This window comes from Pundamilia nyererei, unplaced genomic scaffold (assembly GCF_000239375.1).
Source record: "Pundamilia nyererei isolate P.nyererei 1_Seehausen unplaced genomic scaffold, PunNye1.0 scaffold00014, whole genome shotgun sequence".
In the NCBI taxonomy this organism is placed as follows: domain Eukaryota; kingdom Metazoa; phylum Chordata; class Actinopteri; order Cichliformes; family Cichlidae; genus Pundamilia; species Pundamilia nyererei.
Genome location: NW_005187415.1, coordinates 2,730,691 through 2,757,188, shown reverse-complemented (window position 1 = coordinate 2,757,188; position 26,498 = coordinate 2,730,691). Strand labels below are relative to the sequence as shown.

The 26,498-nt window shown below is 40.4% G+C and overlaps 2 protein-coding genes across 2 annotated transcripts in view; both read left to right on the top strand.

Moving 5' to 3' along the window:
- cald1a (caldesmon 1a) overlaps positions 1-9,173 on the top strand; it is a 65,659-nt gene extending 56,486 nt beyond the window's left edge. The window contains exons 8-14 of the mRNA XM_013908794.1: positions 977-1,020; positions 1,235-1,310; positions 2,731-2,871; positions 3,054-3,149; positions 4,595-4,663; positions 6,169-6,205; positions 8,921-9,173. Coding sequence (XP_013764248.1) covers positions 977-1,020; positions 1,235-1,310; positions 2,731-2,871; positions 3,054-3,149; positions 4,595-4,663; positions 6,169-6,205; positions 8,921-8,934 — 477 coding nt within the window. The 3' untranslated portion in view covers positions 8,935-9,173. The remainder of the gene's footprint in view (positions 1-976; positions 1,021-1,234; positions 1,311-2,730; positions 2,872-3,053; positions 3,150-4,594; positions 4,664-6,168; positions 6,206-8,920) is intronic.
- Positions 9,174-12,174: 3,001 nt separating this feature from the next.
- The window catches only part of tnnt2e (troponin T2e, cardiac), a 19,360-nt gene continuing 5,036 nt past the window's right edge, over positions 12,175-26,498 (top strand). Inside the window, exons 1-16 of the mRNA XM_005725174.1 lie at positions 12,175-12,279; positions 15,321-15,380; positions 15,473-15,480; positions 15,569-15,592; positions 17,896-17,919; positions 18,485-18,508; positions 18,736-18,750; positions 19,188-19,211; positions 19,439-19,469; positions 19,583-19,643; positions 21,287-21,403; positions 21,523-21,600; positions 22,530-22,643; positions 22,776-22,888; positions 23,056-23,146; positions 26,107-26,144. Coding sequence (XP_005725231.1) covers positions 15,337-15,380; positions 15,473-15,480; positions 15,569-15,592; positions 17,896-17,919; positions 18,485-18,508; positions 18,736-18,750; positions 19,188-19,211; positions 19,439-19,469; positions 19,583-19,643; positions 21,287-21,403; positions 21,523-21,600; positions 22,530-22,643; positions 22,776-22,888; positions 23,056-23,146; positions 26,107-26,144 — 806 coding nt within the window. The 5' untranslated portion in view covers positions 12,175-12,279; positions 15,321-15,336. The remainder of the gene's footprint in view (positions 12,280-15,320; positions 15,381-15,472; positions 15,481-15,568; positions 15,593-17,895; positions 17,920-18,484; positions 18,509-18,735; positions 18,751-19,187; positions 19,212-19,438; positions 19,470-19,582; positions 19,644-21,286; positions 21,404-21,522; positions 21,601-22,529; positions 22,644-22,775; positions 22,889-23,055; positions 23,147-26,106; positions 26,145-26,498) is intronic.

Below are 26,498 nucleotides of genomic sequence, written 5' to 3'. Positions count from 1 at the left end.
TGTTTTGTGTGTGTATGTGTGCATCTAAGGAACGCATGTGCTGCCCTCTCTTTTAGCCTTTTGTGCCGTTGATCATAAACAATCCTCAGAGATTCCCACAGACTAAAGGCAGAGAGAGCAAAGCGTTTGCTGTGGGGTGGGGGTCAGTTTCTGACTGTGTGTGCGTGTGTGTGCATGTCTTTCAGAGCATTTTGCACATAGAGGGAACAGTATCTTGGTGCTGCTCAAGTGAAGCCAAATTATATTACGTATGAAGGAAAATAATAATGAGATATTTACTATTTAAAAACACACCCTGCAAAGAGATTGTGGGAAATGAAGTTAAGTGCATGAAGGGGACCTATTTCTTGTCTGTGGTATATACTCTTACGATGATGGATGTTCATAAACATGGTCAAAGTTTAAAATATTGAGCAGAAGTAACCCCTGTATGGCAGAAGCTCAGGGCTCACACTGCTTTATTCTTGGATCTGTAAGCTGTCAATGAGAACAGATATCTATAATATGATCGTCTCAGGCACACAGCTCTGGCTGCAAGCATAGCAACTCCACCCACCTTCTGTTCAAATTATCTGTTTGCCGGGTAAGGCAAAGGGAAGTCAGCTTGAAGTGGAGGGAAAGCGAGCTGAGATGGCCTTAGGTGTCACAGCAAGCCTCAGTTTAAAACAAATGAGGATTATTATGAACTATGTCTTTGGTGGAGTCAAGAAAAACAAAATCTGAAGCTGCACACAGGTTAACAGATCCCCTTTATGTTATTAATCATCAAAGCTTAGTGACTATTTAGAACTAGGCGTGTCTACATGTTGAAGTTAGAAATGAGTTCATATTAACGGTAATAAAAGGATTGATGCACTTGAATCAGCAGCAGGGATGCTGTAATAAATATCTGAAGTGTGGTAGAGATGTACTGCATGCAGCGGAGCAATTCTGATGCAATATTTATAACTCACAGATTTCTAACCTTTCTTTACAGATTGAGGAGAGAGCCGAGTTTCTAAACAAGTCAGCACAGAAAAGGTAAGCGTCATCTTTTTTAGTCATGTTGACCTCTACTAACAACGCTTTTTAAGCAATCCTGTTTTTGCTGAATATGAACAATACAATCGAGAGCTAGACCCGAGGGTCTGTAGTGTAGGACGTAAAGCCCAAACTGTATGTAATGTGTATATCATTTTCAGGGCATTTAGATTTTTCATGCACTGTATGTTAATTTCTTGCTTTTGCCCAGCAGCACAATGAAGGCGTCTCATTGTCCTGTGGTGTCCAAGATAGACAACAGGCTGGAGCAGTACACCTCAGCTGCTCAGGTTAGCTCTGCATCAGCTTTGAAAACACTGATGGATGGATGGATGGATGGATGGATGGATGGATGGAGTTGTTTGTCATTTTCAACAAGTTTCACGTACGTCTCCTGTGCAATCCCAGCCCATTCTTCTTTGGCGAATCTCTCAAGCTCCTCCAGATTTGATGGTCTTCTGACACAGATTTTTTTGAATGGGATTCAAGTCCGGGCCTTAAGCTGCCCAGTCAGTAATGTTCACTTTAGTCTTCTGGAGGAGTGATGTGTGTTTTGTGTTGTTGTTTCTTCAGTCCTTCCACCTTGATAAGATTCCCAGTTCCAGACACACTGAAGCATCCCCAAAGCATAATACTCCCACCACCGTGTTTTTAATGTGGGGATGGTGTTCTTTGGGTTGTGCACGTCTCTCGTCTTTCTCCAAACATAACCAGAATCTCTATAACCAAAGAGCTCCAGTTTCATCTCAGGTGACGGACTTCTAGTATACCTAATCATTCTCGAGGTTTTCCTTAGGATACTTCAGTCTGGTTTGAAGGTCTACAGGCTCACAGTTCATTCCCTGTGCGAGGTTCTAGTGATTGTCTTCTTTGACATCACAATTCCCAACTTGGTTAAGTCATTCTCTTGTGTCTCTAGTGTCTTGGCAGTTGTCCTGGGGTCTTTAGACACATTTCTCACTAGTTTTCTTTTCAGTCTTTGAAATCTTTCACTGCCTACCTCTGCCAGCCTTGCTCTGTGTGGCTCTGTTTGAATTTCTTGATGATACTTCTCACTCCAGTCCTCAACACTTGGAAACACTATAACTTTTTATATCCAGCATTTGCTTTGTGAGCATCAGCAATTGTTTTTCTCAAGATTTCTTTTGTTTTTGGCACGATGCTTTCTCAAGTGACAGCTCAAACCCTCGCAAAGTTTTTATATTGTGTGTAAATTGGAAGATAACCCTCAGTTTTAACTTGACTAAATCTTACAAACCCTGAGCATCACAAAGTTAAAACACATCATTGCACAGCAATGGTTTGTGCTATGGCTCAATAATTTATCTGTACATAAATAGATATGTTGAAGCAATCAAAACATCATCATAGCTCCACCCACATTGCACATGCCAGTCACTGATTGATCTGTGCATCTCTAGTGCAAATATCCAATATTTGTCAAAAAGCAACTATGCAGAAAAAGTAATATTTCATTCCGTAAGCGTTTTAATTTGCTTGACTAAAATGTGCCTGCACTGCCTATTTTTGGCTATCATTCTGGAAATATTATTATCATCAATCCAAAAGTGCCACTCCTGAGCACAACATTCTACTTTGACTCCCCAACTTAGCCAAAACATAACAAAGACGTTGCATTGAGTTGTTGGTATTTATGCTTTTTTCCTGAGCTTTTATCATAGCTTAAAACCCAGATTTCTGTCTCCTCAGAGAGAGAACAAGGAGTCTCGATCCCCTCGCTCCGGAGCCGTGGATCTGCCCGTGGTCACCGACAGCATACGAAACATCAAGAGCATGTGGGAGAAAGGCAACGTGTTCAGCTCGCCTGGAAGCGGCGGGAGCACATTCAAGGTAAAAAAAAAAAGAAAAAAGTAAAGGTGGTGCAGGATGTTAGAAAGTTGTTGAAACTTTCTGTGTGTGTGAGCGAGAGAAGGACAGACAGACAGGAAAGAGCCCAGTTCACTGGTCCTTCCTGCTCTGCCCCGCTGCCAGTGATGACCAGGCTTGGCTGACCTTTGACATTGTCCAAACAGGAAGCAGCTGTGATAAAGACAGGCGTAGCGGGCCGCATCAACGACTGGCTGAATAAAACCCCAGAGAGCAGCAAGACACCAGGAGGAAGGCCAGCGGTAGGTCAACGCTGTATGAGCACAGTACACTTAGCACTCACCTCAGAGCAAAATCCAGAACCAGAGCACATGAAGGTAGTGGCCTGCATTAGGGTTAGGGTCATCTTTTAAATCTCATAAAGTTGTCATGGAGAACACAAGTAGTCATTCTTCTGCCAAAGTTTGTTTTGTTTTTCTTTTTTGTATTTTGTTTTTCTTGGCTCTTATTTTGAAGTGGGTGGTGCTTGGTTGGCAGAGAGTGATGCCACTGGCCTCTGTCAGAGACCCACCCCCGATGAGCCTGGTTCTGCCTGCTTTCTTCCTGTTAAAAAGGAGTTTTTCCTTCCCACTGTCACCAAGTGCTTGCTCATAAGCGGTCTTTTGATAGCTGAGGTTTTCTCTCTGTTATTGCAGACTCTTGAGATGACTGTTATTATGACTTCACGTTATATAAATCAAATTGAACTGAATTGTACACCAGTCACGATTTAACAAGTTGACCCAGAATCCAATGACAGCTGGTGGGTTTTTCTTTAACTGTCAACCAAGGCCAAATCCCACTGTGGCCTCTACACCCTCCCATTTCGCTGGGAGTGTGAAGGTTCTCTGAGGCCATCCTTGTGAAATAAAACAGGTGTATGGGCAGTTATCCGACATCGCTGCTGCTCCCACGTTAGACCAGTTGGCTTGGAACGGCTCTTAATGTGGCGGACCCTCCACATAACAGTGAGAGTGACTAGTAATAATGTGCAGCATTCCCTCTCCTGCTTCAGTCCCGCTGTCTTTTTATGCCTGTGTCATATTTACTGCTGCTTATGTTCTGTGTAGGACATGTTTTATGATCACTTTCAAACGATGCAGTGAAGCAGGTCAGTTGGACGCAGGCTGTATCCTCTCTCTGACTCCACCTGGTGGCCTCAAATAAAAATGAATTATGACGTGTGTGAGCTTGCTGCTCTCGCAGCTGTAATTTCCAGCTATAGTGCGTGTGGACAGTGTAGACGTGGCATCATTTTCAAGCATTTGATGCTAAACCCGTTGCAGTGTTTGCTTGCAGACAAAGATTGAGCTTTTTGTCCTGTCCTTCCCAAGTGTATAGAAACATTTAAAGCTGTGACTTTATCCAAATATTCATGCTGGAGCATTATGCTGTGTGCTAACATTGTTAAAACAGAGCAGGGGAAACTTTCACTGCACATAACTTTATGTCCAACGTGACAGCATTAAGACGTCTTTCTCGAGTTTTACTTGGATTGCCTCAGACTATTGATTATCGTGTGAGCGCTTTTTCCTCCACACAAACCCCTCTCCGCTTGATCGCATCGGTCATTCTCTGCGCTCGTTCCATCCTGCCTACATCTCAGGTACACCGCCACTGCTGCCACACGATGAACATTTTCAATCAGAGCTCCAAATGCAGAGCATGCACTGATAATGCGCTTGCTTTCTGACTCTCCCCCTGACAGGACCTGAAGCCTGTTGACGTCACCAACAAGAGGAGTCTATGGGAAAACAAAGGCGCCTCTCCGGCCAAGGTAGATGTCATTAATATCAGCCCATTTACTTGCTTAACATGAAGTGAGATTTGTATAGGAAAAGATCCAGATTAGTGCTCCACGTACTGGAAGAAGTCCAGAATGGAGTTTTGACTCTGCCAAAACAGTTTGCGGTCTTGGACGGCTCTCCTTATATATATTTTTTGCTCCAGTTTCCTGTCGTTGTCAATCAAAGAGAACATTTTGTTAAAGAGATGAAGTAGAAATATTAGATTAATCTCATGATGTTTCGACCCTGTGTGGCATTACTGAGAGTAACAATCACGTTTATGTGTTTTTTTTTTGTTTTTAAAGAACTCTGATAGCTAGTTGACCTCACCGTTAAATCTGGAATAAGCCTGGAGAGGTAAAAGAGAAACAATTCTATGTCTTTTTTGTGTCTTTTTTTTTCTCAAAGCGCTTATGACTGAATGAGCCCACACTGCTTTGCACTGACTTTTTTGTATGTGTTTTGTTTTGTTTTTTTGGCTGTGGTTGGACATTTTCGAGTTTCAGTCCAAAGTTAGAGATTTGTGATCTAACGTGTACGTCACTTTTTGTGCCTCCTTGACTCGCAGTGTTTTTAGAGGCTTTTATTTTGACGAGCAGTCACTTTGAGCCACTTTCTGCAAAAAGAGAAAAGAAAAAAACTAGAAAGAAATAGAAATCTTTTCAATTGTTGTAAAATAACACACACAAAGTGGACTTAGTCAGTTTAAAGAAAGGTTACACTGTTGCCTCCATTAACATCCATAGGTTATTAAAGCCGACGCAACAAAATCCAGAAGATTACATCAAATTTACATTGTAAATTTACAAAAAAAACAAAAAGTGTGCCCGTTGTCCAACTGCAGGCTTTAAACTTTTCACAAATGGCTGCATCACATCACCGCTGCTCCTTCTGACGGCCACAAATCACCGCTCTCGAGCAAGCTCAGCTTCACTTTACTTTTTATTGCCCTAATGGAGGAACTGTTTACAGCATTCTTTACAGGAGAGATGCCTCACTGGGGTGTGCAGCGGCAGCTCGACCGCTGTGAATCACTGTTATCGCCTCTGATTTTCAAACACGTTTGACTAAAAGCTGATGGGAATGATCTGTTTTATCGAATGTCTGTGTGTAAATTTAAACTCTGCTTAGCAGAAGTGAGGAAAAAGGCTGGATATCCACCATAACCACTCATTTTTCTACAAACTCTCTTTTCCTTCTTATCTGGCAGCCTTGTGTTGCCGCAGTAGCTACAGCGCAGGCCAGAGGCTGTGGTCTGCAAGTGAGTAGTGGGGCTGGAGGACACCAGGCGGTGGTCTGTGCTGATGCAAAAAAAGGGCCCTGTACAGGAAAAGTGGTGGTTAGAGAGTTTTCATTAGGTAGTGTGCTATGCTGTGACGTCAGGGAAGACAGAAGAAGCGGGTGGGATAGGCGCAAGAATCCGTGGGCGAGGTGCAAGTGGAAGTCTTTCTGCATCTTCGCTGGCTCATTAACTTCTTGTCTTCATGTTTTCCAGGTGGCAGGCAGAGGGGAGACCAAATCAGTTGCTAATGGTGAGTTTTTCCACGCACCGGCATGCGTGCGGCCGCTCTGAAGAGTTCAACTTCACTGGCTCATTCTGAGCTGGGCCACTTTGTCTGCTTTCTTCATTTGTGTAATTGAAAAGACTGGGGGATTTCCTCAATCCACAGGGGTACACACTTAATCCTTTAGTTGAGGTGGAAATGTGGAAATGAAGTTAGACAATTGACTAAAGGACAAGGACATCGATTATCTCATTGTGTACAGGCAGGAGCTTCTTGTAACAAGCGAGGAGCGACAGAAATTCACGTGTTCGCTTGACTCCCCCAGCAGCAAACTTTTCCACTTGTGTTTGTTTGGACACATGTCTAAGCACTTAAGCATTTTAATTTTTGTCGGGATTAGAGGTATGACCTCACCTGCGCTTTGACTTACACAACACCGTGTGTTCCAAAGCGCATAACTGGTCCTCCCACAGGCAGCCGTGCAGTATTTCGGTTTGCGGTTTGGCCTTTTGTTTGGCTGCTGCTTTAGGATGCCACTTACCCATACATTGTTTGCTATTTTAAAATCAGATCCGAGCACAGCCGCCTCCTCCTCAGGCAGAAGAGAGCTTTTGGCCTTGAGAGATTCCACACATGTCAGCGTAATGCGGTGTTTGTTCAGAGCACACACACACGCGCACACATAACCAATTTCACCTTTATGAATGCTCTCAACAGCCTTCTTGACACCACTCAGACCTTTCAGCTTTTCCACTCTTGCACACGTCCACGTCTGTTGCTTAGATCCGGGCAGCGTTACAAGCAGCATTCCTGCCAAGCCGGTTTGTCACATTAATAACTGGTATGTTCGAGATTAGCACACCATAGCAGTCTGACTCAGAGGATGAGAAAGAATTTGTTTCTTCTTTTTTTTTTTTTATTTATTTATTTTTTATTTCTTACTAAGAGTTGGCTGTCACACCGTACAGACATCTGACACCAGAGTGGACAGCGTGGAAGTTTACATCCCACCCGCTCTCCACATGCTTGGAGAGTTTCCAAAATTATGTAGACACTTGAAAATAGGTAGAATTCAATGCTTACTGAGTGTAGCAGTTTATGAATCAGGGTGCACAACTTATCTGCTGTCCTTCAACAATGCAGAAATATTCAAAAGAAATGCTTGTATTCGACTTTTTTAATAAATCAGAAGTAACCAAGGGTCTTGAATGGCATTAGGACCTCTGTTAATATTATTATGTGGCTTGTTTTAGATGTTGGATTGAACTATGAAACAGTAAGTACTTATTTTTGTTCCCTAAGTGCTTAAAAACAACAATGCTTTGAGCCAAACAGTCGTGTCAGTAAACCTGTTAGCATGATTGCTAGGCTGAGAGAAAAAAACATCTGCAATAATTTGGTGGTTAACTGGAGAAACTGAACGTTTTGACCTGATGATGGTGTTAAATGAAAAGTTGAATTGAAAATTAGTACGATAACAATCATGTTTCTAGAAATGCAATACTATGCAAAAATCTCAAGCCACTCCTCATTTCTTTATAGTTTGATAGAAAAATGGAAAATAGGTGCAGTGTTTTATTGAAACATTGAAGTACAGCATATAAGGCAAAAACAGATTGTGTACAATCCTCATGAGTGTGAAAGTCACCATTATTCTTCAACACAATCTGTACTCTTAGTTTTTGTCATCTCTTAAGGAGTAATTCTCCAGGCTTGTTGAGGGGACATTCAAAGCTCTTCTCTGGATGTTTACTGCCTTTTGCATCGTTTTCTGTCAGGACAATCCCACATTGTGTCAGTAATGTTGAGATCTGGGCTCTGGGGAGGACAATCCATGACTGATAGTTTTCTGGTGCCTGTCCCGATATGTTTGTAATGGACTGAGAGTGTGTTTGGCATCATTATCACAGTGAAAAAAGAAGCTGTTGCCAATCAGACACTTTCCTCGTTCTGTTGCACGATGGATGGTATTTTGCTGCATTCATAATTCCCTGTATTTTGACAAGACCCCAACACCACTGGCTGAAATGCAGCCCCCAAATCATTACAGATGGTTGTGTACTCACTGCTGTGACGAATTGAACCAAAAATATAATTTGTAATCATCACTCCATAAGTTCACTTGCCACTGATTTTGAGACCAGTTCTCATGTAATTTGAAGTACCTCTGTGACTTGACATGACTTCTTTCCACTGGGAGCATTTCTGATATTAGTGATCAGTAGATGGATTCAAAGAAAGGCCATCTTTCAGATCCTGCGTTAGGTCTTTGCTTGGATTGTTTCCTGTTTCTTAAGGGCACGACTTACTCTTTAAAATTGGTTCTTTGCTAAGCTGTCTGTTATTCCATTTAACTTAAATGATTCACAGGTCAGCGTTAGGTAGCTTAACAAACAAAAAAGTTAATTTCTCTGTTACAAGGGGTGGTCTTTTAAAAAATATAAAAGACCTTCGGGAAACTTGAAGAACTCTTGCTCAAAACCAACAATATTTCACCAAAGTCTTGCTCCTTGTAATCAAAATATAAAGATGAGTGGTGAGTCAAGACTTTTCCACAGTACCATATGGAAAATTAGCAAAACTATTTTGACTCCTTGTTTTGAAGTTGAAACAAGTCCAATAAACTCAGACTTCTGTGGAGCTAAATTTAAACACCTCACTGCTCGGTTTAACACAGACCTGTGTGGGAATATGGACTTGGAGTCAGGCCACTGATGTACTCGTTTTTGTGTCTTTCGATAGGTATGGGACACTAATGTCTTGAAGGAGCCACTAAAGCTGGGGGACCACGACAATCCAAGAATCTTCTTTGACTTTTCCTTAAGAACCAAATACCACACCCCCAGGAGGGACCCCCAAGAGCACGCAGGGACAGGACAGACACTGTCCGAGCACTGTACCGAAACAGCATCAGCATATTGTTATAGGCTTACCACGTATAGTGCCTTTGCACAATAATTTCTGCTTTCTAAAAAAAAAAAAAAAAAAAAAGTATGATAACAACAAAATGCTGTGAAATTTGGACATTTAAAATCACTAATTACTTTATAAAATCCTGCCAGGAAGACAATAAAACTAATAGAATTAAGATTTATGTCTTGTACTCCGTGCTGAGTGGATGAGTTCAAAAGTTTCCACATTCCAAAGAGATGGGCGATATCACTTCTCTCCCTCAGAATATTTTCCATCTCTCTCTTTTTTTTATTTATATTTAAAGCAAAAGCTTCATACAATGCTATATTATTCAACGTTCACCTGTTCAGGATAGAAATATAAGCACTTCTAGAGTTTAGCTTATTTCACTTTTATTGTCTTACCAATAGTGCAGCAATGGTCTGAGTAATATATGCTAGCACATGTGATGTTTTGACTATGACCTATCATACTGTATCATATATAACATCTGTATACTTATAACAAAAGGTATTTTTTTGCTTTTTTATTCATTCACCAACAGGCAGTTGATTTTGAAGGTGACAGGAGTGTTGGATATTCAGAAGGCCATTTTGACGTTTATTGTCCTTTCATGTCATTTGTTTTTTTTTTATTTATGTTTTAATGTTTTTTTGGGGGGGGGTTTGAGTTCTTTCTAGCTTTTGAACACTTTAAAACATCTTCAGACATTCCTCTTAAAAGCAGTTGCACGTGGTGCCTTTGCTGCCTTAAAGTTTTATGATGTAGGACATGTTTTTTTAATCTGCCTTTAACTTCTTTTTTGCCTCTATGCACACTCTTATGCTCAGCAATACTTTTCATATTGAGGGCATACAAAGTAAAATCAGGGTGCCTAAACATATAGCAAGGTCATAGTAACAAGGATATTTACCACTATCTAAAACTTCTGGCCTTATGATTGCAATGACAGCATTTAGGACAGCCGAGGTACAGTACTTTAAAGCCTCCTAGCAGCTCAGCATGATTTTGACTTGTGATTTTTCACGTTTTCGCGCAGCACAAGCTTATAAGAATATGAACTGTTTGTCAGGGCATTAAATTGATTGGTGTTACTGCTCAACAATCTGACAATCACATTCCATGGTTCCTGAAAAGAGCAGGGGAGCTGGACCAAAATATTTTTAAGCATGATAAAATGTGACGTTTTTGTATTTTTTTAATGTAATGGTTTCATAATGTTGTGTTTTGTTTTGTTTTGTTTTCTACAGCCTTGTGTCCACTTTTTAAATTTCCATGTTTAACCAGACACTTGTTCCTTGTGTAGCGCTAAGCCTATGCAGAATACATTATCTGTAGTCTCTCTCCAAATGTCATACAAGCAGGCAGTTTCCAAGCGGAGGAATGTGTTGAACATTGTAACCTTGACTCAGCAACAGCAATAAATACATTGAGGTATTCCACATTGTTGAGTTTCCTTTCACACCTTCACTTAATACACTCACCAGATGCTTCTCTATAGTAGTACCAGGCTGGACTGCCGTTTGCCTTCACAACTGCCTTTGTTTCTTGTATTCTGAATCTCTTGTTCCACCACATCCTAAAGGTGCTCCACTGAAATCAGAAATCAGAAAGGGTTTATTGCCAGATGTTGAGCAGGTTTACAACATTAGGAAATTGCTGCGGTGCTTCAGTGCAAACATACTGTCATAAAAATATAAAAATAAGAATAAGAATTAAAAGTGCTAAGTGGATAGATATATACATGACTCCTGGGTTGAGAACTGAACACAGTGGAGGACATTTGAACAGTGAACTCATTATTATGTTCAAGAAACCAGTTTGAGATGATGTGAGCTTTGTGACATGGTGCAATGTCCTGCTGGAAGCAGCCATCAGAGAATTGGTACTAAATTGGTCATAAAGGCACAGATATGGTCAGCAACAATATCTGGTGTTATAACCATATATAATATAATTTCTTCCTCCCCACTCTTGCCAAGTACTTCCTCACAGGAGGTAATCTGATTGTTGGGTTTTTTTATCTCTATTATTTTAGGGTCTTTACAATATAAACAGCCTCAACTGTTGTGATTTGGCACTACATAAATTAAATGTAATTGAATTAAATTGGTACGAAACAGCCCAAGAAAATACCCTCACACCATGACACCACCACCACTGGATGGACCCATGCTTTGTAGTACTTGCTACAAAAGGATTGATCTGGTACAGGGGTGGGCAACTCCAGGCCTCGAGGGCCGGTGTCCTGCAGGTTTCAGATATCACGCTGAATCAGATGATTAGTTCATTGCCAGGCCTCTGGAGAATTGCAAGACATGTTGAGGAGGTAATTTAGCCATTTGAATCAGCTGTGTTGGATCAAGGACACATCTAAAACCTGCAGGACACTGGCCCTCGTGGCCTGGAGTTGCCCACCCCTGATCTAGTACCTTCCTAGTACTAGGTTGGACCCTGTTTGCTTTCAGAATGAAAGGGTATTAATAAAAGGTCCATGGATTTGTGTTATTTATGCCAAATTCCCAGCAGCTGGGGGAAGTCTGGTCATTCTCCTCTCATCTCCTGTATCTGCTCAAGGCATTTTCTACAGCAGAACTGCCGTTCACTGGATAAGGCCTCCACCAAAGTGGAAACACACCTCCACCTGGCTATGCCTAGAAATCCTGTCCTTAAAATGAATATGTAATAGGCAATCTTGGAAAAAGTTGAATATAATGAGTTTGACGATGGTCAAAATCGCAAAAACATGTTTCTGTATGAAATTATTTGGCTGAGGTGTAATTGAAGGTACAAGTTTGAAGGCAATTGTACTTCCACTCCAGCAGAGCACAGCTTTGTGGTGTCATTTCTCTAAAGGAACAAAAACCATGACGTTCTGACAGCCCTCTTTAAAATGACTCTAAAGTGAAAAGTATTTCCAATTTCTCCCTTCATGTGTAGCGGATTACGGTGAGCACTCAAAGGCAGCATGTCTGTCCAGGTATAACTCATCTGTCTGCCTCCAACAATAGAACTGACCATCCTGACCAGTCATAGAAAAGATATGTGGTCACATGACAAACAGAGCTGTATTAAGTGTGCGCTGTGGGTTGGGAGGCAGATGATTGAACTTGTCTTTGTCTGGCAGCTGAAGAATAAGACCAGTACTTGTGGCTAATCCCATTTTTTCTTCAAGGAATATATAGGAGGTAAGAGTTGAGCATGGCCATCATCTCAGGGTGCATGATGTCAAAAAGGCCAATAATTGCAATTAAAGCGCTCCTGAGTTAGATACGTAAAACCCATCAGCATGATCAAACGATTACCTGTTACTCATACGTAGTGAGATGTAATGGATCAAACTGGCTTGGCCATTTTTATGATGACTTCTTCTTTTTTTTTCTGTATTCTAATCCAAACTGTGTATATCACGCTGTGGAAGGTGCTAAGCTCGCTCCTGAGGCTTTGGAGTTGGTTGCATGCTTTTGGCTTTAACTTAATGCTGCCTAATGCTGAAACCAGCACCCGCAACATTCTTGCCGCTGTCAGACTCTCTGTTGTTCCACAGTTTCAGCCAGACGGGGACTGACCGCATTCATTAAAGCAAATACACATTTAATACCCGGCCATGACAGCTCTCATACATTGTGAATTCTTTCTGGGTTTCCAGTTAGTGTTATTCTTCAACCAGATGGCCTTCTTTCATTTCAGCTTTCTCTACCTTTCTTGGTCTCGCTCACTTTTTCTTCCTTTGCATTGGCCCTTTGACGTCAGCTGCTGAGTTTAGTACCACAAGTAACCACACTGGGGCCTCCACAGGCGCCGCGATGTGTGAATTTGAGCACATATGTAGCAGAATTTAAACAGAAGCATACATTTGGGGCAGTAACCATATACAGAAGGTGTAAATATGGCGTGCAGAGATTGAATGTGCAGCTGGTCAGGACGGCAGCCAGGCAGTGGGAGCGAGGGTGGAACTGGGGATGTGGAGCTAATTTTATTTCGTCATCCATTCAACGTGTGCATGAGAACAAATATCTGTTACCAAATATGACTTTAAAAAGCAAGAGAGTCTACCCAGAGGTATTGTGAAAATGTTTCCCCAAACAATCAGCTGACCAAACTGCAATGGCAAAAATAGCCTGAGTCACAGCTCATTGATTTACTGTGAGAATGCGCGAGGTGAGCCAAGCCCATTGTCTGGAGGAGCTGTTCAGCACCTGTTCAAAAGCTTGCTCTGTTATTCTTATAAATAGACCCTCGCCCTCGGTCCTTCTATTCTGACCCACTGACATTGGCGTTTACGGTTCGGTGATTTATAAGCATGTGGAAAAAAAACACGGCCCCAGGAGGTGCTCTGCGCAACCATATTTCCGACATGTAACTGTTACATATAAAGAACCTTATTGAATCCCTTCCTCTGAGCAGCATGACCTTGACTCTGACATTTTGATGGTGTTGTTACAGAAGCTGGATCGACCGTGTTCCTATGTGAATTTTACTCTATGTATGATTTCATTTTCTTAATGTTAGGTAGCTTTCTCTGATTTCAAAGGGATACACCAATGATTACTTTCATGAAGGACCTCCACGAGAAACAGATAAAGACATCAGAAATACATTTGTTTGTGCTCTTTATCAAAATAAAGGTTGTGTTTTTACAGAGGGAGGTATTTACAAAACTATATCCTATTCCTGTGAAAGAAACGATGAAAAATTAAAAGAGAGGAGCTTGAGATGTCTTGACCTATGATCTGATTATCTATAAAGTTGTGAATAAGAACGTTTTCAGGAGCTGGATAAAGTTCTGTGAAAAATTATGTTCATTCTTACTGCTTCCATGAAAATGCCATAATACATTAAATACTTCAAAACTTTGGTGTAACACAATAAAAGAGGCAATTTAATGATCAGTTTTTAAACAATTTAAATATGAATTTAGATTTTAAACCATGTATAATTTCCAGGTATAAAATGTAAAAACAATGCAGAAGTGCCTTAGACTTGCATTTATTCTAATGGCCATTGAGGGGGAACTTTTGTGGTTCCAAATAGAAGTCAGTTAATTCACTGTTTTCTCAGTGAATTAATGGGCTTCATCACTAGAATCAGATCCACCCCTCTACCTTACCCAGCTTTTGGCTTTTGTTTCTATTCTGAATACATTTTTTTTAATATTACAGTGAATGACAGATGTGCCAAGATGGCTACATCTGAAATCTCAAGCGTCAGCCTTCAAAACAGTAGTCCACTCATGCGTTAGGTGAACACACACTTCTTTCAAACCCCACGCTACAATTTTGTAACACAATCTTTTTGTTACAAGTCTAGCTTAACCCTCATGACATCCTCATGGCTGTATCAAGGTTGCCCTCTAAGACTTTAGAAATCGACATTCGGAACAGCAGCCACTCAGCCTGAGTAGTACAGATCATGACAAGAAAATTGATTTCTAAGTAAACAAAAAGAGGGTAATGGCCGCTTAATAAACCGAGCTTGTACTGAAATCAAATACAACTGCTTTTAAAAGAAATATATTAAGTTAAGCATTGCCATCATGCTAAATAGCACCTGTTATGATGGAGATTTCTTGCACTACTTCAAAGCCTTTTAAGTACCTGGGAAACTGTTTATGAGTGTACGTATCAAAGCCAATGCAATATGTGTGGCTGCAGATACATCAGTGCATCCCCGAAGAACTCATGCAAGCCTGATATTTTCAGCGCTTTTCAGACTCTAGTCGGCTGACTGCAGCCTTGATCAGCGCCAAAAGGAAATGGCTGAGGATTAGGCCTGGAGCTGTTTAAAGCCCTGGGCCTCTGCCTGCAGTGCCCATGGTGGAATCGTTTCGGATTCTACAACTGCTCCAATCTCACAGCATGTAGCCAAGTTGTTTTTTTTAATTTAAATTTTTTTTTGTGGATTTTTGGTTTAGTTGTTTGCACAAATGATAAAAGTACCGAAAGGAGAAGAAAAGAAGAAAGATGTGATCCATCTGTTCGAGGGGGAAAAAATCTCGAGGGCTTGCGAAAACATTACAGGCAATGAGATGTCAAGGAAACAAACAATCAGAGTAATCACAGCACGAAAATTTGTGAAATGTACAAATAAATGTGAACGCCCTAATGACCCGGATGGATACGTGTGGGTATGATTTCGTGTTGTTTCAACAGCTGCTTCTTTTCTTATGTAAAAATGTATCAAATTTAATTTGTGTGGCGACTTTTTGATGTTTTGCTCTCCGATGCAGGTAACTGTGATCCAAGATGTGTGATCAAGAGCTAGAAGTAGAAGTTATCGAGGAGATTCTGTGAGTACCTTCACTACGCCCTCGAAACACAGCTATAAATACACAAAATCAGCTGATTTTAAAGTTTACGTCTTTGCTTCTTGCATTTTCAGGGAGGAAGGTAAGTAAAGGTTTTGTGAGAATTTGCTCTTTATATACCAAAATGTCATTCCTCGCTTCTATACGCTGACCTGATTATGTCTGCTCAGAGGCAGAGACGCAGCAAGAGGAAGGTAAAGGCTTCTTGAGTGGCTTTGCGTGTGCTTCATCTTGTTTCTGGTGTGTCTGTTGCCATTACAGTGTCTGCTGTCAGGGATAAAAAGCCATAGCAAGCTGGCTGTGTGTGTTTTCTTTTTGAATGTTAACAACCTCTCTGTCAACACCGATGTGTCAGCTCATGTTTAGCCGTCAGTTTATATTGGAAATGTCTCCGTGACATTTTCAGGACTGTACAGTTCATCTCAGTATGTATACAGTGTACTGTGGGTTTTAGTCTTCTGACAGGTTTACTAACCAGGTTGCCGATTTGACTCTTTCTAATCAGTTTGACTTTTAGAGAAAAAGTTTACTTAAATATGCTACTTTCACTCCACCGTGCCTGTAGCGACATGGGCCTTTGTTAAAATACACCAGGCTTACTCTTTTTAAATGATGGTATGTCATGCAACAGCTTCACATTTAATTATATTAATTTCTCAGTGGCTGCAGCAGCATTTTTAAATCACCTATCCCCAAAACAGCTATTTTCCAGATAAGATGGATTCCCATATATTTATTGTATTCGTACAGTAATTTTACCCCTACCTCCATGCTTAAGCGTCTCTTGTCACGTGACATATTTCCAGGCAATAATGTTAATGTGAGTGAAGGTTTTCTTCCAGTAAGCCTCTCTAAATCATGGTTATGTTATTGAAAGGGTGTGTTTTGTGCCAAACCACAGTCTGTTTCTAAACATAACCAAGTACTTTGTCTCCTAAACCCAGCTCAGCTGTGAAAGAAAATTAAAAAGAAGAAAAAAAGGCAAACTTCTCTCTACCTTTGATATGCCCTTCTTCAGACCCCTTTAGTCTTAGTTATGAGTTGCATAACATCTGTTCTTTTGGAAAGGACTCGTTTTAAGAACTGCACTCACCAGTCATTTGAAGAGGTACACCTACTCATCTGCTCATTAATGTAAATATCTAAGCAGCCAATCATGTGTCAGCAACTTATTGCGGCATGCAGAGATGGTCAAAATGACCTGTTTGACGCAGTTCAAACTGAGAATCTTTAAACATGGCATGGTCGTTGATTCTGAGTATCTCAGAAACTGCTGATCTGCTGGAAGTTTCTCACAAAGCTATCTCCATGGCCCCAAAAAGGGAAAATATCCATTGAGCAGCAGTTCTCTGGGAGAAAAATCCCTTTCTGATGTCAGAGGAGAATGGTCAGATCACAGTAACACAAATAATCATCGTTACAACCAAGGTATGCAGAAGAGCATCTCTAAATTGCACAGCAGCAGGCTTTAAATCGTAAGGGTTTACAAAACTGGAAAACAGAAGACTGTAAAAACTTATTCTGATGAGTCTCTGTGTCTGCTGTGATATTAGATAGGGTTGGAATTTGGCAATAATAACATGACAATCCACCCTTATTCTGAGGAAAGTCCCCATCACCTTGCTGAATCTATGCCACAGAGGCTTAAGAGAATTGGGAAAGCAAAAAAGGTCCAACCCAGTAGTAGTGGAACTAATAAAGTGTGGAGTGTAGTATAGTACAGTTTACAATTTGGTTGCATTGGCTAGCTTGATGAGTTTGGGAGCATCTGCTAGCTCAGGTTAGCACAAATATGCACATGTCAGACTGGCTAGCCAAACCACAATATTTTCTCAAACTTAACCAAGTAAACTTGGTTTCTTTACCCTAACAAAACTTCTCCCATTAACCACAATTACAGGAAACAGAAAAGCTAGCCTGGCTCTATCAAAAGGTACCTGAGCTGTGCCCAACAGAAATTGCTGCTACCCTACTTATCAAACTTTTCATTTTGGAGAACTTTTACACTGAAGCATTCAGAGGCTACTTTTGTAAAGGAGAGGAGCGCTGATAAGCGTGTGGTAACAGTCATATATAAAACATGTGCTCAGGCTTTGCTTTGATATCTGGCCTGTTGCAAACCGCTCTCGGGTTCAGTTTTTGGCTTTGCTCAAAATGAATGTCAAACACCAGCACTGCTTCTCAGTGCATCCCCAAGAGACAACATCACAGTGCTCAGAGTGTGACCAAAACCCAGCCGCAAGCTGTCTGCAAGAGTCTCATTGATCCACTAATCCATATTTTGTTCACTCAGTCATGGAGACGCTGAAAGAAAAAGGTTTGTATGACTTTTTTTGTCTGTAAACAAAGCATGTTTCTTTACTTACACACTTGTGGGATATTATTGTGGTTGTTTCTGTTGTATCATGCCCTTTTTTGTGTGTTGTTGTTGTTGTATTCACCCAAGAGCAACAGAAGTTTACTTCAATAAGTTTACTTCACTGTTCTTGCTTTGCAGAAGAAGCTGTTCCTGAAGTCGAAGGTAATTCTTCTTTGTACGTTTTTTTTCTCCTCCATTGTGAAGAAATGTTTTTCCTCGATTGTAACAATATTTATGGAGAAAAAATATGATTAATTTCATAAACTTGCATCATTCTAAACATCAGATGAGATCACTGAAATATTTTTAAAAAAAGATTTTTAACATCGTCTCTTCCGTTTCCACATCAAATTGAAGCGATACTTCATTCACTTCATCATTACCTCCTTAACTAAATCATTATAAACGTTCCTATGTTCAGTACTCGCTAATTATATGTTTGGCTCCCCAGGAGTTGCCTGCTGAGTTTGGCAGATTTATTTGCCAGGATCTTTGAAAAAAGACAAAAAATAGAGACACCTACTCAGACAAAAGCGACTTTGTGCAATGCAAGAAGAGCTCTGGGTGTTGAAATTCAATTTTCATTTCAGATCACACATGTTTGACATTCATTTAGTCGTGTTTATCCCACGGCAAACATGTCTTGATTGTTTTAAGAAGGAAAATGCATTGCATCGATTAAAGAGTGACAGCATCTAATCATATTTTCATTACTCTCACCCCTCAGAACCCCCGGTTTCAACAGCTGAAGGTAATGACCTCTTTTTCCCTTTTAGCTTTATAGGAAATTACGGCCTTCTTGCGAGGGTTTCATCACCAACTGTTCTTGTTATTTTCCTTAACTTTAGCGTTATATTATTTAATAAACATAACAAATGTGTTCAGCGCCTTGTCCATCTACGAGCAGTCTTAACTGATAAGTTGTTTTCCATTTCCTGCAATCCTCATCTACTGTCTCCTCGCCTTGCCCTCGCCAAGAGCCTGCAGAAGATGGTAATGTATACGGGTGCATATACAAGACTATATCAGTTGTTTTTGTGCGCATCTTTGTCAGGTAATAAAATCCAATTGTTTTGATTTTCTCCCGTACCGAGGCATTCATTTGCAGCGTAAATATCTCAATATCGTCCAATTTTATTTTGGCCCTCATGGTTGATACACATTTATCAAAGAGATGCCTCCACTGTTTCAAGGTAAACTAAGGCTCATGGCTTGCAACCCCGAGAGTACTTAGAGCAACTCTAGTTTGACACGTTATACAGAAACGATTTAGACTCCATTTCCGACCCTGACATGCAAGAAAGATTTTCATATCAATAGACACAGGGTAAATATCAGAGCTGAGTGAAATGGAGTTTGGAAATAATAAAAGGAAATCCATTTGCATTCCACCTGCTGATGCACTAACATTTTCCTTTGTCCTTTTGCAGCCGAGTCTCCAGCTGTGGATGAAGGTACTCTTACATGCTGATAAGGCCTTGTGAAAATAGCTTGATCTAGTTTACCAAAAATGTCTGGTGTCTTCAACCTGCCTTTGATAACCAAACAAAAGGAAATAAAAAATCCACAGATGCTCTCCATCACTGCTAAAATAATGGAAAAATCCAATAAAATAAAGATTTTTAGGACACTGGATACACACACATACACCCATAATATATTATTATTTTCCCTGTTGCAGATATGACAGATGAATCCAAACCTAAACCAAAGTAGGGCTGGGTTTTGTTTTTTTTTTGTTATTTGAATTTTAATCAGTTTATCCAACTTGCAATAAGGTTGTTCAAAGTTCCTCTCATTGTAACACAGAGATGTTATATTTCAGGCTGTTTGCACCACCGCTGACTGTGCCAAAGATACCTGAGGGAGAAAAAGTCGACTTTGATGTGAGTGACTGAAGCCAATTTAAAGAAACAGTGTGGCATTTTTCAACATGGCTTGCCTTGGAGTTAGATGGGGAGAGCAGCGCTATTTCTAAATATGAATTTAGAATACATCTCTTTTTTTGGCAACATAGAAAATTATTAATTTCTAATTAAAAAATGAGTAGGTGGACTCACACTTAAAAAGACATAATCAAAGGCTTATCTGACTTTTGCATGTATCTACAAGTGGGTGTGAAGCACAGCTCTTGATAAAGCTTTGGTTATAAGTACAGGTCCTCTTCAGTTAAAAAGATACACTCAGCAGCCACTTTATTAGCTGACCTTACCAGTACCATGTTGGACCCGCTTTTACCTTCAAAACTGCCTTTAATCTTAGTGGCATAGATTCAACAAGATGCTGGAATCCTTCCTCTGAGATTTTGGTCCATATCGACATGACAGCATCACACAGATGCTGCAGAGTTCTCGGCTACTCGCCAATCATATCAATCTCCTGTTCTGCCACATCCCAGAGGTGCTCTAATGGATTGAGATCTGGTGACTGTGAAGACTATTTGAATACAGTGAACTCATTGTCATGTTCAAGAAAGTAGTTTAGGATGACTAAACTAGCAAATGAACTTTGTGACATAGTGCAGTTATCAGAAGATGGGTACACTGTGGTTATAGAGGGTTGGACACAGTCAGCAACAACACTCAGGTAGGCTGTGGTGTTTAAATGATGCTCAGTTGCTATTAAGATGCCTAAAGTGTGCCCCCACACTGTGGGAGCCTGAACCGCTGATGCACAACAAGACAAAATGGATCCATATTGGTATGTTGCCTATGCAACAATTTCAGACTCGACCATTTGAGCATCACAGCAGAAATCAAGACTCATCAGACCAGGCAACCTTTTTCCAATCTTCTATTCTTCAACTTTGGTGAGCTTCTGTGAATGATAGCCTGGTTCCTGTTCTTAACTGACGCCAGGTGTGGTCTTCTGCTGCTGTATTGCTGTCATTTCCTTCAAGGTTAAATTTGTTGTGTGTTCACAGATGCTTTTTTTGCATACCTTTATTGTAACAAGGGATTATTTGAGTTCCTGAAGGAAGGATCGTGTCCATTGTCCTCTGACCTCTGGCATTTTCACCCAAAGAATCGCTGCTCACTGGATGTTTTCTATTTTCCGAGCATTTTCTCTAAACCTTAGAGATGTTTGTGTGGGAATATCTCAGCAGATTTCCAAAATACTATAACAACCATGCCACATCCAAAGTCACTTTAAACACCTTACTTGACACTAACTTTGAACTTCTCGATCATGCCTATATGCCTGAAACCACTGAGTTGCTGCCATGTGCTAAGTTATTGGGTGATTAGAGATTTGTGAGAGGCAGTGAATGAGTTAAACCCATTGACTCATGCACTGCAACTGACGGCTATAGACGTCAATGGCAGTGAATGAGTTAACATGCAGTAATAAAGTAATAAAGTTAGTGTATATAATCATCAAGTTTCATGTGTGCTGCATGTTTGAGGACTGTACTAGTGGGTGTCTGCCTGTTTTCCTTGCCAAAATGTAGCGTGAAGCCAGTACTGGAGATGATATGCATACGAGTCATGCTCAGTAGAGAACTAAAAACATCTATACGTGACTGCAGGATATCCACAGGAAGCGTCAGGAGAAGGATCTGACTGAGCTGCAATCTCTGATCGAGGCCCACTTCATTCAGAGAAAGAAGGACGAGGAGGAGCTCATCGCTCTCGTTAACAGGATTGTAAGTATTCCAGGAAAGCGTGCCAGATCGCTACAGTGATGCACCACCCAGCAAACAATTACACTCTGTTTATGTGTGCGTGTGTGTGGTTGTGTTTGCGTGTGGGCATGGATGATTAGGAGAAGCGTCGTGCTGAGAGAGCTGAGCAACAGAGGATCAGAACCGAGCATGAGAAGGAGAGGCAGAATCGGCTTGCTGTGAGTTTCTAGATGCAGTTGCCTCTGCCTTTTTTCAGAATGTGATAATGTTTGCAATAAACGAAGAGTGTCCTGCCCCCAGGAGCTGACACGCTGTGGTTTTACTCACGTTCCTGAACAGAATTAGAGTACAGTCTGCAAAAGCCTAATTAACAACAAAAAAAAAGAACCATCCTGGATCTGTTTGTCCTCTGTTTTCATGTAATGTTACGCACTGGCTTTTTAATGGCTAGTGAAAATTTACGTTTGAATCAGATTCCATAAACTGGGATAAACACAAAGTCTTTGCACTCGGATATTTGCTTTCCATTTTACAATTTCTTTTTTTACTTTAAACCTGCCCTCAACATTTTCAATAATAACAATGGGTCAAATGATGATATTTGACTCACTGATTCTTTATAAAGCCTCATTTTCAGCCACAGGAGAAAGGCGTTGTTAGCAAGTGTAGAGCCAAATATTTCTCTTAAGAGGAGCCAGAATTGTACAGAAGTATTAGACTAGTGTTAAACTTGCTATGGTCACAAACACATCTCCAAGTGAATGCTTGGAATTTAAGTAGGAAAATTAATTTTAGTGCTCTAACTTATCTTAAAACATGAGACTACCGGTATGTCAGTGATGGATTCACAGCTTGTTTCTGCTGCCCCCAAGTGGCAGTAAAAATCTTATTTATGTATTTTGCACATAGACGTTAATCTTATGTGCAAAATAACCTTGATTGCACAATAGAATAGCCTTGTTCACATAAAAACAATATTCTGAACTTTTTGAGAATGAACGACAATGGACGCTACATTCTTTTTTATGACATCAGAGGATGTCAGAACGTTTGGAGGATGCTATCTTCAGTCCTGTTTTAGTGGCTGGAAAGACAAGTGGACAGATGGTTTCATTTTCTCTTTTCTGTTCTTTAATCCGTGTCACAGGAAGAAAAGGAGAGGAAGGAACAGGAAGAGGCCCGCAGGAAGCAGGACGAGGACGCCAAGAAGAAGAAGGCTCTCACAAACATGACTCAGCAGTACTCTGGCTTCCAGCAGAGGGTGAGTGATCACACGCGCGCACACATTTGCATTCAAAGCAATAGGAAATATGATCAGCTTCACAGTTTGCCTGTTTATTATGTAAATGCGGTCTCTTCCTTATTTTACACGTTCATTAAATCTCATATCCAGCAAGACGGAAAGCGGGGAGCGAAGAAGCAGACGGAGAGAGAGAAGAAAAGAAAGATCCTGGCGGAGAGGAAGAAACCTCTCAACGTCGAGCGTCTCAACGAGGACAAACTGAAGTAAGGACACTACTGTTCACAGTTCTGCTCAAACACCTAAATCCACATTTCAAGTCTGCTGCAGGTGATTTGGCGGTGCATAAACTCTCATCTACCTCCCATTACAGTTTGAGCCTTTTGGCCTTTAGGTTTTCACTTTTTATATTCCTCCTGGTTTTGATTAAAAGGGAGAAGGCCAATGAGCTCTATCAGTGGCTATGGATGCTGGAGGCTGAGAAGTTTGACTTCACCAAGACACTGATGAGACAGAAATATGATGTAAGTATTTCGCCTCGGGATATTACGTGCCGTGCAATGACATAGTGAACACCGGTTTTTGATTTACAAGCTTTTATTTGCACCTGTTAAAATATCAGCTAACAGTAATCAAACTTAATGCAAAGTCATTCTATTTAAATGATCAGCTGGCTCCAGATCTGCATCACTGAGCAGCAGAATTTGTGAGTAACTGTTAAAGACGAGTCTGAGCCTTCTGGTTTTTTGGTCTGTGTGTCAAAGGGTCAAAAACTGAGTCTCAAAGGGCTGAACCAGAGCTGACTGACCGCTGAGTGAGTAAGTTATAAACAGGAGGTGAAAACAGTGGTGTGTGCTGGTGAAGCTAGCGTGTGGCCGTTTAATCCTGGACCTTAAGAGACAGTACAGAGTTGAGACGGTACTTGAGGTCTGACTTACAAGAAGGCAGAGACACAAGACAAAGGAAAAAGGTTTTTTTTTTTTTATTATTTCCCTTGTTTCTAAGATTTTAATTCCCTTAGCAGAACAAAAATCTAATATTACAAGGTTCACATTAACTCTTTAACCTAAGAAAACAACATCTGATGACCTCTCCTGTATCCTTAATGGCAAGATTTGGCAACTCAGTATATATTTATAAAGACGTGCTTTGACAATCAGTAAAATAGGTTCCGGGTTTTTCCAATAATAGCCCTACTAAGCTGTACAGGGAGAAAGTCATTCGGTTCCAGAAGGAGGCCTGAATTATGATAGTAGTAGGCGTCCAAGGGGAAAAAGAGTCCGTGGTTCCCTGATATGGCGATTTCCGTGTTTTTATTTGTGGGCTTTTTATGATTTACAATTCAAAATAATTCTTATTTACATGATACCGGGTCTTTTTGCACACCATCACATTTAACTCACTGTCAAATAAAAGCTGTTTTATGTTCTCTCTTTCTTTAAGGCCGCCTTCTGACTAATTTGCTGGTGGAAAAAATAGGCTAGTCAACTAGTCTAAAAGACAGAAAATCTAAAGAAAACATTTTAAAGCACACATATTAAATGTACAAAGATCAAAATTGGGCAAACAAATATTTTGTGTACATTTTAGGAGCTACATGAAACCATTAATTGCCTCATTATTGATCTCATTCAGTTTAATTCTATTTAATTTATATTCATAACAGCAGTTGCCTGAAGGTGCTTTGCATTGTAGGGTAAAACCTTACAATATCAGAAAGAAAACCCAAACAGTCAGACAACTTGGTAACTGTGGGAAGGAAAAACACGGTTTTAACAGGAAGAAAACCCCAGCACATAGGGTTTCAAATGTTGCTAAATTGCATAGCACTTCGCACCACGTATGATGATGCAAATACACACAGTGTTAGATTAGTTTGTACAGCTGAGCTAATGTTAGCAGTACTAGCAACAGTAGCCTTGGTTACTTTCATGCTAGTGTCCAGTAAGAAAGGGAGGTGAAGCTAGCTGTCAGGGATGCCAGTGGTGTCCTAACTCTACAGTGGCCCTGAGAGGCCAAACGGACTGCAACTTAAGAAAACACCAGCAATAAGAAAAACGCTGCAAAAGCACACAAAACACAACGGAAATAGGAAAAACCAAAACAGAAACAGGAAAAACAACAACGGAAACAAGAAAAACGAAAAAAGAAATAGGAAAAAACACAAGGGAAGTGTTTCTGGGGAGACAATAACCCGACGGACCAGTTGCAGGAACCCAAAACGTGGTAGGCGTGTTTTATCATGATTGATATAATACTGATGATGGATTTTTAGGCTAATGGCAGGCTAACACACTTACCTCTCATTTTTTCTTTCCTCATAAAACCGATAGATCCTCCACTTCATTTAAGTGTCTCTCAGCGCAATTCTTAGCATATTTTGGTTCCTGCAACTGGTCCGTCGGGTTATTGTCTCCCCAGAAACACTTCCCTTGCGCTTTTGGAAATCTGTTTTTTCCTGTTTCTGTTTTCGTTTATCCTATTTCTGTTTTCGTTTTTCCTATTTCCTTTGGTTTTTGTGTGCTTTTGCAGCGTTTTTCTTATTGCTGGTGTTTTCTTAAGTTGCAATCCGTTTGGCCTCTCAGTGCCACTGTATGTAACACCTCTGAGGCTTTACCTGCCTTTGTACATGAATATGTTTAGTACTACCTAATCTGGTGCTGATTAGCAAGGGCAGCAAGGTTTAAACATCGAGTCAACTAATCACACAATTAAAAGAGGGTGGGGCTGCTGTGTTCATACTCTAGGCTGTGCGACTGAGATGGACGTATTAGGCATATCCGCTTTCAGTGACATCAGAGAGAGCCAAGTTTAGGAAACAATGTCTGAAATATAGCGTTTAAAGTAGTTTGAAGCCTTACAAGGTTTACTTGTGCATACATGGACCTCATTATTTAAAACTTTGGAAATGAATGTCCAACATTATATAATTGACAGAAAATAACAAAGGTATAGTAGGTTCACTTTAAATTTGTAAGACAGAATGTGAATGTCAGATTTCTTTTTGCATTATGTTGGGACTTTTTCATTAGCATTTTTAGCAATGTTGTGTATTTAAAGCAGATGGCAACTGTGGTTTTTCCAAATCTTTTACTTGGAACTGTCAACTGAGTATCAGCCATTGATGCTGTATTTGAGGTTTTATTACATAGGGGAGAGGCAAGTAGCTTCATATTCAGTGTGGTGCAATAAAGTCTTTCTAAAATCTTTGTTTACTTTTGTGTGTCTGGAAGCACTATTTGATTTACACATTCACCAAGTTACACATGAGCAGTAATCCGAATATTAGCTTTCAGTCTGTTTAAAATATGTCTTAAATATAGACTGTTCACAGAACAGGTTGCCATGCGGACATAAAATTATGTAGGAGAATATGCTGTTAGCTAGTTACTCCATAGGACCAGAAGATCCTCTTTTTCTGGCTCAGCTGGCGTCTGTTGTTTTTCCTGGACTCAGCATGTCCTCCATGTTTCTTCCTCTACAGATCACTCTGCTCCAGGTTCGTGTTCAGAACAACCAGAGGTAAGTAACATCTATGAACCACCCTTCAGGTGTGGCTCATATTTGCACTAAGGGCATCATTAGAATTTCTTTAAAAATGTTGTTGTGTATCAAGGTGATTTTGCTTTTCCTTTCGATTAAACACTCCTGGAGAAATCTAATCCAGGGATGGGTAATTGATTTAATTCTCCCTTTTTTTTCTTTCTTTTTTTTAAGTAAAGACATGACATTAACACTGAGCACATCTGTGTTCAGTTTATTGGTGAAGCCAACAACACAACTCAGTTGCTCATTTGGCCCACTGGGAAAATTGGATTTCAAATCAAATCAAATCAAATCACTTTTATTGTCACATCACATGTGCAGGCACACTGG